General features: G+C 31.1%; 1 protein-coding gene across 9 annotated transcripts in view; it reads right to left on the minus strand.

The window, feature by feature from the left end:
* Micu3 (mitochondrial calcium uptake 3) overlaps nucleotides 1-14178 on the minus strand; it is a 95856-nt gene that overhangs the window by 42010 nt on the left and 39668 nt on the right. For 8 of the 9 annotated variants that reach the window (XR_013430325.1, XR_013430326.1, XM_078031087.1 and 5 more), the window contains exons 3-5: nucleotides 10449-10480; nucleotides 5669-5747; nucleotides 1704-1751 (exon numbers count right to left, since the gene is read on the minus strand). Coding sequence is in view for 7 of the 9 variants with exons in the window: in XM_078031087.1 (XP_077887213.1) it covers nucleotides 1704-1751; nucleotides 5669-5747; nucleotides 10449-10480 (159 nt within the window). In the remaining 2 variants the exon portion in view is untranslated. The remainder of the gene's footprint in view (nucleotides 1-1703; nucleotides 1752-5668; nucleotides 5748-10448; nucleotides 10481-14178) is intronic. The other variant, XM_078031090.1, reaches the window with a different exon arrangement.

The following is a 14178-nucleotide window of genomic DNA, read 5'->3' on the forward strand; positions in this document are numbered from 1 at the left end:
AATAAAAAATAAAAAGGAAACACTTATAGACAGATAATGAACTGCTTTAATTTTATGAACTTTATAACAAGGTTCACTCTTTTTTCTTTTCACTTCTAGAACAAAAAGAAGAAACCTGGGCTGCAGAAAACTTTAACATGTCCTTCAAAAGAAGCTCAGTACACACACTTTCTCAAAGTATTTGACTTTTCTTTTGACATGACTGGCATAAAGTTTAGAAAGGACCCCTGCAACTCCCCACTACAGATATACTTCCTACTGACCCATTGTGAAATCCTGAACCTGGCAAAGGAGACACAGATAGCCCTACTTATTTAACCCATAATATCTTTTTCTGAAAATATGAAAAACAATAGAAAATCCTTTATGTTAGCCAAATCTTGCATGTATTTTAGGAATCTAAACTTAATTTTATTACCATTGACTTTAGAAAGAAAGAAAAATTCACACCATCTCTGATAACCAAGTTTTAAGCTTTAAAAAGATCTTGAAAGTAGACTGTTATAGTTTAGATGTGAGGTGTCCCCCCAAAAGCTCACATGTGAGACAATGCAAGAAGATTCAGAGGAAAAACAATTGGGTTATAAGATATTAACCAAATGAGTGAATTAATCCCCTGATAGGGATTAACTAATTGGTAATTGAAATGATGGTAGGGTGTAGCTGGAGGTGGTGGAAATTGGAGTTGACTTTGGGGTACATATTTGTATCTGGCAAGTAGAGAACTAACTCTCTCTCTCTCTCTCTCTCTCTCTCTCTCTCTCTCTCTCTCTCTCTCTCTCTCTCTCTCTCTCTCTCCTTTCTGATTACCATGTGAGCTGCTTCGCTCCACCACACTCTTTCACCATGATGTTCTCAAGCCCCAAGGAATGGAGCTGGCCTTCTATGAACTAAGACCTCTGAAACTGTGACCGTGTGCTCTTATATAAACTTTTCCTCTTTTAATATTGTTCTCGTCAGATCTTTTAGTCACAGCAGTAAAAAAGTGGACTAAAACATACATGTACAAAGGAAGTCCTTACAAACATTGGAAGAGAAAATGAAGTTAAAAAATAAAAAGGAAAAGGGAACACTAATACTTAGATACTATAGAATATGTAGTCCACATCCTGCCAGTCCTCTTTTCATATTTTTCTTAGTTCTAGTCCAAATGTCTCATACTTTTTCTCTTCAAACTCCTTAGAAGCTTTTACAGCTGTGTTCAATACTCAAAGAAAATTTCACAGCATACCCATCTCTTTCTTTAGTAGGCAAAAACCATGTTATTATTTGGATGTGAGGAAGAGAATAACAAAGCTGTTTTAGGGTAAGAATGATGAGTATTCTGATAGACTACTAGTGTGGAGACTCAAGATTCACTCTCTCCCATTAGTCTTGCCGAAATTTTGATTCAAATAAGTACAGTAGGAACTTAATTATATGTCCTGATCTTTGGGGCTTCATGAAGAATAAAACCAAAATTACTGATTTTAAATTTATAATTCACGAGCTAATTACTAGACCACAAGCCAAAATATTTTTGACTCTTAATAGTGCTGTGCTTGGCATATTTCTGCAGCATTTAGACATGAATTTTACAGAACAGCAAAGATAAGCCTAAAGTCATTTTCAATATTAAAAAAAAACTAAGGAAGATCTATTTTCCAAGATTCACAATGAAAAAGAGAACTCTATCTAGAAATAAATTTAATGAGCATACTTACTTGTTAAAATACATAAAAGAAAAAGATATTCTGTGTAAGAAATCACACCTAGAAGAAAAATAGTATCAATTATGCTATATACAATATTACTTATCCTCTCATGTATTAAATTAAAATATTCTACTAGCAAAAGACATTGTAAATAAGCAGATGCTAATTATTGTTTTAAAGGAGATTAAGCTATATAAAAAACCTGCAAAAGAAGCAGCAAAATTAATTTTAATTTAGTTGTTCCACAGACCACTTTGGAAACATATATTAAATTCCCATTAATGCTCTCAAATATATTGGCAAAAAAAGGGAAAATTATAATTTCACTTATAGTTGTAATTTTTAAACTTATGCTATTTTTCCATGTATGAACCCAACATGAAACTAAAAAAGGCAGAAATGATTAATACTGCAAAAAGCTTTATTAATATTTAGTAACACTTGGATAAAACATTAAGACATCCTTCCTTAGAAACCCAATTTTTATACTGCATTCAAAAAAATAAGACTTATAGTCACCCAGTTTCCTGCTCTCTAATTATCATTTATTATTTTTGAAAAATAATATTTAAATGTACACTTAAGAAATTTTTAATTTAATTTAATGGATTACACTTTATGTACCCTGCACCCTGAGATTTCTGTAGCCCCATAATTAACTTTAAAAAGAGTCTGTTTGAAGTAAATAAAAGTATACATTGTTACTTGAATTCTTACTTTTGGACTAGAACACCCAAAACTAGAGTTAATGGTTTAATTGATCATCTAAGTAAAATACTAAGAAAATCATAATCAGAAATAAGTCTGCATTATTTATCTAAATAGTAGATAGTTTTGATGTTTAGTTAAAGGGTATTAAAAAATCTTTAAATAATCAGATTGTGAACTTTAAAGCTTCCATTTTATCTGATGTTCTTTGAGACTACTCTCTTTGTTACAGAACAAAGAGAAGAGAAGCCTCTTAAGGCAGTTTGTCAGAGACATGAAGGGAACTATCCAGGAAGCTCTGAAAGCATTCTCTTCTTTTGTTTATACTAGAACATGGTGACCTATGGACAGATAGTTCTGGTTGATTTCCATGAATGTTATGGGAGAAAGATTCTGAAATGGTCAATGTATATAAAGATACAATACTTAGATTCTGTAGAGAACACTCAAAAAAAAAAAAAAAGAAAGAAAGAAAGAAAAACAAAAGAAAGAAAAAAACAAATGCCAAATGCAAGAGGAAAAAAGAGAAATGGGACTTGTTACCTCTATCATCCTATCTCATTGTTCTAATTCACCTGGTGGAGTACACAAGACTTGCTGGTTGGTAAAAAGAATTTTAATAACTACTATGCAATGTGTATTTGACAGTAAATTTAAGATTACCCTCAAAGTGAGAATTACTTAATAGTGTTTAAGTCCTGATTATGGTAAGCGCCTGTCTGTAGGGCTACATGCTTACTAAGGTGGCTTAATCTATAGGGAAGAAAAACAAAATGAAACTAATGATGTAATTTAATAAAAATGGTCAAGAATAACTGAAAATATCGCTGAATAGGAATTATAGATTCTTAATGCTTTCCAATAATAAAAATGGAAAAGTTTATAGACAAACCTTTCACTTTTTTCTAGGTTACTCAGGATAAATAAATAAATAAATGTGTGTATGCGTGTGCTTGTGTGTGTGTGTGTGTGTGTGTGTGTGTGTGTGTGTGTATTTTAAACACTAAGCATATAGTAGTGCTACAATCTTTAGAAACAGGATAAGATGTCAACTCGATTTCTTCTGAGAATTCAATAAAAAAAGTTTAAAGAAAGTTCCTTAAGGGGCTGAGGCTGTAGCTCAGTGGTAAAGTGCTTTCCTCACATGGGTGAGGTACTGGGTTCAAGCCTCAGCACCATATAAATAAATATACTATATGTTCATATACAACTAAATAAATGTTGTTGTTTTTTTTTTTTTAAAAAAGAAAGCTCCTTAAAAAGCATAATACTGTTTAATTCCTGTATCACAATACATTATAGCTGGCTGTTATAACTAAGTCTATGTAACACGTTTTTATAAATACTGTATATTTCAAGGTTTTTTTTCTTATTGGGTAATATTTCAAGCAGATGAGCTTCTTCATTTTAAAATTAATCTTAAATAGCTCTAAATATTTACGTTTATAATTGCCCTGCCATTTAATCTCTGGGAGAAAAGAAAAAAGGCAAGTATCTCTGAGTTTCTCTACTTCACCTAGTCTGATGGCTCTAAAGCTTATTGAATCATAAATTGTCTTGACAATCTGAAGCATGTGACATAGATACAAACTATCCTAGAAGACAGTCATTGAATAAGTGCAATTATTTAAATTTAAATTAATCAAAGTCAAATAAAACTGAAAATTCAGTTTTTCAGTTTTGATTTATGCTAGCCACATCTAAAATGCTCAATGGCAACATTTGGCAGTGGATACCATAAGAAACAGCATAGAAGTAGAATGCTTTCTCCACTACAGATAGTTCTATTTAAACAGTACTGAATAAATGCTCTCCCTGAAAAGAAGAAAAATAGAAATATGCATATAACATGAGAAATATTAGGACATGCCTAAATTTAGAGCTTTCAGATTAAAGCTTTTCCTTAGCTAAAAAGAATTTCCTTTTTCTTTGCATTTTTTTCTGATTATGTCTGACTAGAATTATCTGTTCTTTCTGAGTTTTGAACATTACTGATCCTATCATCTTACCCTGTAATCTGTATGATAGTTTTTGAGACAACTTCCAGAAAAAAATTTTTAGACTGTTTAAAGACAATTTGGCCCAGGTTTCTCAAATATTTAAAAACCATAGTTTAATGTAAACTCTTAGCTGTTGCTTCCGTTTTAATTTTTTTATGTTGAGACAGAGTCTCAATAACTTGTGGAAGGTCTTGCTAAATTACCCAGGCTATCCTTAAACTTGGAATCCTCCTGCCTCAGCCTCCCAAGACACTGGGATGAAAAGTGTTTACCAACACACCCAGCAGAAATTTGAATTTCTAATTCTACTTTAAGTATATGAATTATAACTATATTCCTTCAAAGTATTTATCTTTAAGCTATGATAAGTATAATATTTTCAAACCAATATTGATTAGCAAAGATGAAAAAGAAAAAGATAACTGTTCATTTATTTTTTCTGCATATTCTTTTATTTAAAAATCTAAACAAGTATGTGTCATTTCTTTTTAAGGTTAAAGGTTTTTTAAGGTTTAATATGCATGTATTTCATTAACTAATTTTTCCATAAATGTGTACAAAAAGTATGTTGTAAAAGAAAACTGCAATAAAAGCCATGTAACAGGATTCCAAGCAAATTAATTTAGATATAGGATAATAATAATAGAGTAAATTAAGCAGGTGGATTTTGTAAATTTAGCTGCCAAAAGACATGTCTGATAAGTTTTTCATAGTGATTAAATTCAGGAATATCCATAATTCCTTAGAAGCAAAATGAAAGGAAGAAAAATAAATACTTGAAGATCTATTATTTTTAGCTTTTTTTAAAAAAATGTCTTTCTTTTGTAATACTGAGGATTAAATACAGGGCATCATGCAATTTAGGTGAGTGCTCTACAATTGAGCTACATCAATAGCTCAAGATCTAATTCTTTGAAGCATGCTTTATATTGTGGTAAATATAACTTGTGCTTTTCAACATGGTTTTTTAAAAGTATTTTTTTTTAATTATGAAAGTTCATTCTGTCATTAAAAAATATGGAAGATTAAGTAATATACGTAAAAAAGATAACATAAAAACAACCACCCGTAATCATGCCACCAAAAATAACATTACTATCCAAAAGCATTCATGTTTTGGTGTTTTAATTTTCAGATTTTTCTCTATATATTATATACATATATGCAATTTTAAAAATTACTACAGGTATGGGAGAAATATACACACATGAATAGTGTAATCAGCAGTGTCAATATTAAAATGTGTAAGTACTCAAATTAACTTACCTCTTTCTTTAAGATTTCGAAATAGCTTTGATGATCCCTTCCAAACTGGTGGTGTTTCTGAAAGCATTTGATTTAATTCCTATGACAGAAGGTGTCATATATGTAAATACTTTCTTAAAAAATAGAGTTAAAAAGTTGAATGTTCAAGCAAAAAAAATCATTTAAAACACCTGAAATGTGGTATATTTATCCTATTTTTGTCCTGCAGTTTATTCAACCACAAAATAACAATATTTGCCCACAGTGCAAATATAAAATAAATGATAAAGATCCTATAATGAATTAGAGCTACTCAAAATTTCAGATAAGTAACTGGAGTTATATATAGATAAGATAACCATATCAAGATAAAACAGTAAGTTTAAGTTCTGGAGTCAGTTATAAAGGAATAGTTTTATGAAAGCCACATGGATTTCTTCATCAAGGTCAATATGATCACCTGGCCTCATATTGTTCTTTTCAGCATTACTGGATTGAGGGGGTTTTGAGCAGAGGAGATTAATAAAGGAATATGCTAAAAAGGAATGAAGAGTATTTTTGTGGTGACTCAAAGAATAAGGACAACTGATAAAGTGGAAAGACAGGGATATTGAGTTGTGACCAGTTTCAAATTTTTTCAGATTTTAATTTAAATAGGAAAGAACACAGACTCAACTGCTATCTGGTCAGCTTTAAAAAAAAAAAACATACTGCTGGTGGGATATTATTAAAAAATTTAAATGTTTGTATCATTGCTCATGTAACAATTTTGAAGTATTGTGCATACTTCGTAAAAATTACTAAATAAAAACTGTAATTTGGTTAATTGTAAAGAATACTGATTAAAGGATTTGGTAAGATTACAGACTTATCTGAAATTTAAAAACCACTCTGCTTAGTAACACATTAAAAAAAAAAACAGAGACCACTTCTATTTCTATATCTGATCCCTCTTACTCAAACTGTGTGGTTCACCAACAATCTGGATGTTACCTGGGAACTTGTTAAGAATGAATTTCCATTCCTATATCCAGACCTACTGAATCAGACTGTTTTTTCACATATCTCCAGGAAATTTGGGGCATATGCAGGTTTCAGAAACACTTCAAATAAATACTTCCTGATGTGGCAGTATCCGAAAATACTCTGTGGTATTTATAAATGATCATTGTTTTCCGATAACTTTGAGGAATTAAGATTTATTAAAATTTTTATATTTTGACTCATGATGAGAATCTCTCTCCTTATCCACAGGGCCTACCTTGTTCTCTTGTATGTAGCAGTGCTGTATAAAAAGTTAACTTGACTGACTTTGACCCTGGCCCCTAGGAGGGAGACTATAAATCTTGGATCACACTTGACTTTATGCTAAGAAAATGATTCAGGATGGGATCTGATCACCAGAAAGAACACTATGATTTGAAGTGACCCAGGCATAATGTCTTGAGAGGAAAAGGAATAGAAATTGAGTTCAATTATACATATGGTCAATGATTCAAATAATCATACTAGGTCATAAAACCCCAAGCTCAGTGGAGCTTTCAGGTTGGTGAACACCCCCTCATGAAGAGGGCAAAAAAAGCTCTTTGTCAGGTCCCTCCCAGACCTAACCCTTTGTCTCTTCATCTGACTGGTCTTAATTTGTATTTTTTTTGTAATAAAACTGTAATCATTAGCATAGCATTTTTCTGAGTTCCATTAAACCTAAGGGGAATTGTGGTAAGAAACTGTGGCAAACCCCTGGTTTTGTAGGTCAGAAATATGGTGCCTGGAGATCCCTGAACTTGCAGCAAGCATCTGAAATGAAGGAAGTCTCACTGGGTACTATGCCTTCATATAATCTCTTGGTGATTAGTGTCAGAATTAAACTGCAGTATTGCAAAAAGTATTGAATATATGTTTTCTAAGTTAAATTAAGTTTCCCAAAATTACAGATGCTTTTTAAGGTATTTATACAACCTTCTCAAATGAGTACAGTTTTTTAAAATTATACAGCTAATACATATACATCATAGGAAAATTAGTAAGCATAGATAAGAAAAAAATAATTATGATCCAAGATAAACACATGTAAGCTTTAATATTCTTTTTATCTGATTCTGTAGCTGGAAATCTTTATATAGCATTTGTTACTGCAAATATTAAATCTTCCTCCTTTTATTATTTTGGAACGTCCTCTTTTTAGTCCATATATTGTGGGCATATTTTCCTATCAAATATTCTTCATTTTCATATTAATGGCTTCATAGCAGTTGTCTATAATAGTAGTTCTAAAATTCATCTCTTTACATACTTAAAAAGACATATGGTTTATATGGGTAAATCTATTTTAAAGGATAAACAAAAATTTTTTAAAGCACAAGAATACACAAGCATACATTCCATTAGCTGTCAGAGCAATGACGTCATCACCCATCATGCAGCCTCTTAGAAAAATCTACACTCTGAAGGAGTAAGAGTAAATAAAACAAGTATCTTTTCAGCATTGTAATGAAAATGACTTGGACCACATATATCCTTGAAAAGGTCATTGTATTTAAAGAACTACAGTCTATATTATTCTACAACTTGTCATTTTGCTTATCCTTGTATTTTCTAGGTCTATTCACTTCAATATATGTAGCTCTTATGTATTTATTTACCTTAATTCTATATTACTATATTTATCTTTGGTATGTCTGTTTTACAATTCTTTTTATCCATTTCTCTAATGACTGACATTTATATGGTTTCTAAATTCTGTTGGAATTTTTGTTAGTGTTGCACTAAATTTATGGATACATTTGGAGGAAACCAGTATCATTATGAGATAGCTTATTGTCATCCATGAATATAATGCTCCATTTATTCATGTCTTTTTTCTTTCTTTCTTCCTTTTCTTTCTCTCTTTCTTTTTTTTTTTCTTTTCTTTTTCTTTCTTTTTTTTTTTTAGTTTGGGACTAGGGATTGAATACACCCAGGGGCACTTAACCACTGAGTTACATCCCCAGCCCTTTTTGTTATTTTATTTTGAGATAGGGTTTCTCTCCCAAAGTTGCTGAAGCTATCTTTGAATTGGCAATCCTCCTGCTTCAACCTCCCAGACTGCTGGGATTACAGGTGTGTGTCATAACGCCCAGCTCATTTACTCTTGTCCTTTTAAAAATGTGACTTAATAATTTCTTCCACGCTTTCTATTATTACACTTTTAAGTATATAATAATTCTTGTGAAATTCATTTATTTGATAATAATTTCTAATTGCCACTGCTATGGCAGAAGCCCCAAACCAGCACGTTAATTAACTTTGGTTCACTGATCTTACATTCAATAATAACCTTGAATTTATTTGAATAAATCTCTGCATTTTTAAATTTTTCTCTCAGGCATATTATGTGCTACTATTCCAATCATTGGATCCTTTCTCCCCCCCCCCTTTGTCATTTTGCATGTTATGGCTTGAATTGTGTCCTCCTTCCCCCCAAATTCATATGTAAAGTCCTAATTCACAATATTTCAGAATCTCGCTATATTGGAGAGGTATCCTTTAAAGGTAATTGTATGAGGTGGCCCTAATCTGATATGACCAGTGTCCTTATAAGAAGAGATTAGAACACAGACATGCACAGAGGAACAACTATGTGAAGATAGAGGGAGAATACAGACATCTAGAGCCAAGGAGAGAGGCCTCAGAAGAAAATGACCTGTTGATGCCCAGATTTTAGACTTCTAGCTTCCAGAACTGTGAGAAAATAAATGCCTGATAAGTTACTCAGTCTGTGCTACTTTGTTATGGCAAACTAGAAATATAAGCTAATGAGATGTAATACTTTGCTAGGCCTCTAATAAAATGTAGTGAAATAGTTGTGATAGCAGGTATATTTTTATTATATCTGACTTTAAAGAAAATGTCTCTAATGTTTCACCAGAAAAATGTGTCATTTGCCATAGACTTTTGAGGATTCCCTTTAGTTAAGGAAATTAGAAATGACTAAATCAAAAAATAGAAAATTATCAGTACATTAGTAGTCTCTCTAAGCCCCTCACTGATGATGTTACCCTTTACCTCCCCTAGAAGTAAAGGACATCTTGAATTTTATGTTAATCATTTCTCAGTCTTCCCACCTATGAATGCAATCCTAAGTAATATGGTTTTACTTTCCCAGTTTGGGACTTTATGTAAATAGGATTATATTTCTTATGTGAATTGCTTATTTTGTTTATCATTACATTTCACTGAGGTTCATCTAGTTATAGCATTACTACAATGCTTTTTTTCATTATTCTATACTATTTACCATATGACTATATCAAAATTTATATGTCTACTATTAATATTTATGTTATTTTATGCCATTATGAACAATCTACCAACATTTTTTGTGAACCTCTCCTGCATATAAGCAATGGTTTCTCTAGTTATACACACAGGTGTGAAATTAGTGGGTCATAAAGGACATTCAAGTTTAACTTTACTAGGTACATGTGTATGCATTGCTATAGAATTTAAACCCAGACATGTAATTGCAAAGTTCAGGGTGTATATTATCTTTAATTTCATCAGATAATACCAAATTGTTTTCCGAACAGGAGTATACCAATTTACATTTACAAATGATATTTACCATTGAGCTATAGCTTTACTAGTCCTTGGAATTCTCTACCTTTTTTATTTTCTGACAATATGGAGGATAAAAAAAAAGAGTACCATAATGTGATTTTAATTTAAAAAATATATATAAATACATGTGTGTGTATGTGTGTGTTTGTATGCATATGTATATGAATATGCATGCATATGGATACCAAGAGCTTTAACTTACCTGTTTGGATAGCGACTTCCATGTTTTAGCAACTAAAATAAATATAAAATAATTAGATAATAAATACTCCATGTAATGTATATCCATATTCAGTAGCCATCTACAAGCATAACTCAAAGCCAGGCTTCTATGTCCAAAAAGCAAGGGTTTTTAAATCTCAAGATCTGAATTTAAGGTATGATCTTATCTGTTTCATATACTACAAACTGTTCATAATAAATATTATCAGTAGCATAGGAAATATTTTTCCATAACGAGATTGTTTTAGTTTGGTGATTCCTGAATATATTATTTTTTATTGATTAAAAAAATAAATTACAGCAGAATGCATTACTATTCTTATTACACATATATAGCACAATTTTTCCTGTCTCTGGATGTATATAAAGTATGTTGACACCAATTCGTGTCTTCTTATACATCTCTAGCAATTAGAGAAATGCAAATCAAAACTACTCTAAGAAATCATCTCACTCCAGTCAGAATGGCAGCTATTATGAAGACAAACAACAACAAGTGTTGGCGAGGATGTGGTGAAAAAGGTACACTCATACATTGCTGGTGGGACTGCAAATTGGTGCAGCCAATATGGAAAGTAGTATGGAGATTCCTTGGAAATCTAAGAATGCAACCACCATTTGACCCAGCTATCCCTCTCCTCAGGCTATACCCAAAGGACTTAAAATCAGCATACTATAGGGACACAGCCACATCAATGTTTATAGCAGCACAATTCACAATAACTAAACTGTGGAACCAACCTAGATGCCTTTCAGTAGATGAATGGATAAAAAAAAATGTGGCATATATACACAATGGAATTTTATTCAGCAATAAAAGAGAATAAAATCATGGCATTTGCAGGCAAATGGATGGCGTTGGAGAAGATAATGCTAAGTGAAGTTAGCCAGTTCCCAAAAACCAAATGCCAAATGTTTTCTCTGATAATAAGGAGGCTGATTCATAGTAGGATAGAGAAGGGGAGCATGGGAGAAATAGATGAACCCTAGATAGGGCTGAGGGGTGGGAGGGAAAAGGAGGTGGCAGGGTGATGGATTTCTGGATTTATAAGAAAGTGAATTTATTCCATATTAAACATGTTATGAGATTAAAAGCACAAATAATAATATTCATAAAATATTCATATAGGAATAAGATATATTAATATTCCTGAAAATAATTCATAGATAAGATCTCTCTAGGACAAAGAAGGATATGGGGAAACAGAAAAAGAGATGACAGAGCAGGTAAAGTAAGAGGGAAACTCTTTTCGTGTTTTTTCATTCTTCTTTGCTACAGCTACTTAAGAAACATCTTGGAACACTAGTATTGTAGTTGAATAAAACATTTGGGATCACTTTCTTTTTCTTTTTCTTCACACCCCTGAAAATTGCAAGCATTATAAAACTTATATTCAATCATTATTGTTGAGTTTTTTGTTGTTTTTGTTCATATTTGAACATTATAAATATGTAATGCCTGCCTAAGAATTATTTCCAAATTGAGTAAGTCTTATAACAGCTGCATTAAGAAAACTGGTATATATTATTTTAGCTTTATTACACTGATGACAACCAATCATTGTTTCTATATTGAATGGAGCAATGTATAATTAACAATACAGCAAATTAAAAATTACAAGAAAGGTACTTTTTTTTTTTGCTATGCAACTCTTTTTAAGGCAATATAACAACTCATTTTAAGACCAAAAAGAAGAAATAAGCTTCTAAACTTTGACAAAATAATTTTCATGGAGATAGATTTCTATGTCATAATAACATTCTTCCTTTACCAAAGATACTGTATAAAAACATGTAATCAAATGATTAAAATCACAGGCTGTAAATTAAAATTTAGCAATAACATTAACCATAAGACTATATATATTCATTTAACAATGCCACTTTGCTTTTTAACAATGAAAAAAGAACAGATATAATATTTATGATTCTGTTGCTCTTAAAATATACCCATAAAACAAAGAAAGAAAAATGAATGGTGCAAAAGTACATGCACATGTTCTTATGCAATGTTCATAAGCTATTTATCAAAAGAGGAAGTTAGACATACTCTTGAGTTTTGTAGGGTTTATGAGATTACCACAGTAAATTATTCACAAAAGATATATTCATTCTGCTGGAAATGTTCCATGTTCAATATTATTAGCTTTTGTAAAAATAAAAAGGTTAAAGAGCCATTAAGGCTGTTCTTCAAAGGATTTTCTGACTTTCTAAATTCATTAGTCTCATATGAAATTACTACATATGTAAATATAACTTAGGTGGAGAGAAAAGACTTAAATTCTATTGGAAATATTTTATTTCTTAAGCTATAGTTTATGTTCTTTATATTTAATATTATATGTATGAAATATTTTTAAAATAATACATTTTTAAAAATCTAAATTAAGGGCTGGGGTTGTAGCTCAGTGGTAGAGCACTTGCCTCCCACACATGAGGCCCTGAGTTTGATGCTCAGCACCACTTAAAAATAAACAAATAAAAGTGGGGATATTGTATCCCTACAACTAAAAAAAAAAAAAATTGAAAAAATCTAAATTTATAATTCTTGATGTATAAAAGTAATCAATTACTAATTGTAATTCTAAACATGAAATTCACCTGTTAAGGTCTAAATTTTAAAGAGGAATTTCTAAACAAGAAATTTTCTAGTTTTCAAACAAATTTTTTTAAAAATTCTGGTTAGGGACTCAAGTGATGATGATGATTATGATGACTGTATCAATATTGACTAAATTCTCACTGTGTCAAGCACTACCCTAAGCAGTTTTTCAATCTCCAAAAATTCTTCTGAGGTTATTATTACTTGCAGTTAATAAAGTTAATACAGACTACTTAATAATAAACACTTAAAAATCCATATTATACAAAATCAATTTAATAAGGGGGATATAATTATCATAGCCTTCAAATTATTTTTTAAAGGAGCCCTTTTTAATTTTCAAGCCTTTTCTATTATTACTGCCCCATATATTCCCAAAGGGGCTGCTATAAGTATACCAATACCCTCTTGATTTTATATTTTTGTTCACATAGTTTCCTCTCCTTTACATGCTACTTCCTCAGTCAATGGTCAAAATCTCATTAAAAAATGTATTTATTATAGGCTAAAATCTTCCAAGATCAAGCCTCTACCTTAAATTCCACTACAGCCACATTTCCTTTCTTTTTTTGTAAATATCTCCAAAGAGTTGTTTACATTCACTATCTTCACTTCTTCATCTGCTATGCAGCCCTACAATCTGGTCTCTGCCCTAATCAGTCCACTAAAACATCACTTTAAAAAAATCATCAATAATCTTCACTATAGTACATCCATTAGATGTACTATTTAACTTCTCAATAGTATTCTACTTATTTGATCATTCTGGCCATTTTCTTTGGCTTCTATGATTCTAAACACTTCTGATTTTTCTTTTAGTCAACTTAAATGAATTAAGAGACAGATCCACTTGTCTTATCTTTCATATGTTCAACATATCTTAAACACATTGTCTAAACTGAAATCATAATTTTTCTCTTCAAACCTCATTTCTACTAACATTCATTCAGTGAAGCCAGTCATTACTCTTTCACCACTATCTTTGGAGGCTTTTGAAGCTTGAGCTACCACTAGTCATGCTATGAGACAGTATCAAAGAATATTTACAATTATCAGAAAAAGATATGAAAATACCCACTCCCATTATCAGTGAGGTGGATATCTTTCA

The sequence above is a fragment of the Ictidomys tridecemlineatus genome, chromosome 14, assembly GCF_052094955.1.
Source record: "Ictidomys tridecemlineatus isolate mIctTri1 chromosome 14, mIctTri1.hap1, whole genome shotgun sequence".
Taxonomy (NCBI): Eukaryota; Metazoa; Chordata; class Mammalia; order Rodentia; family Sciuridae; genus Ictidomys; species Ictidomys tridecemlineatus.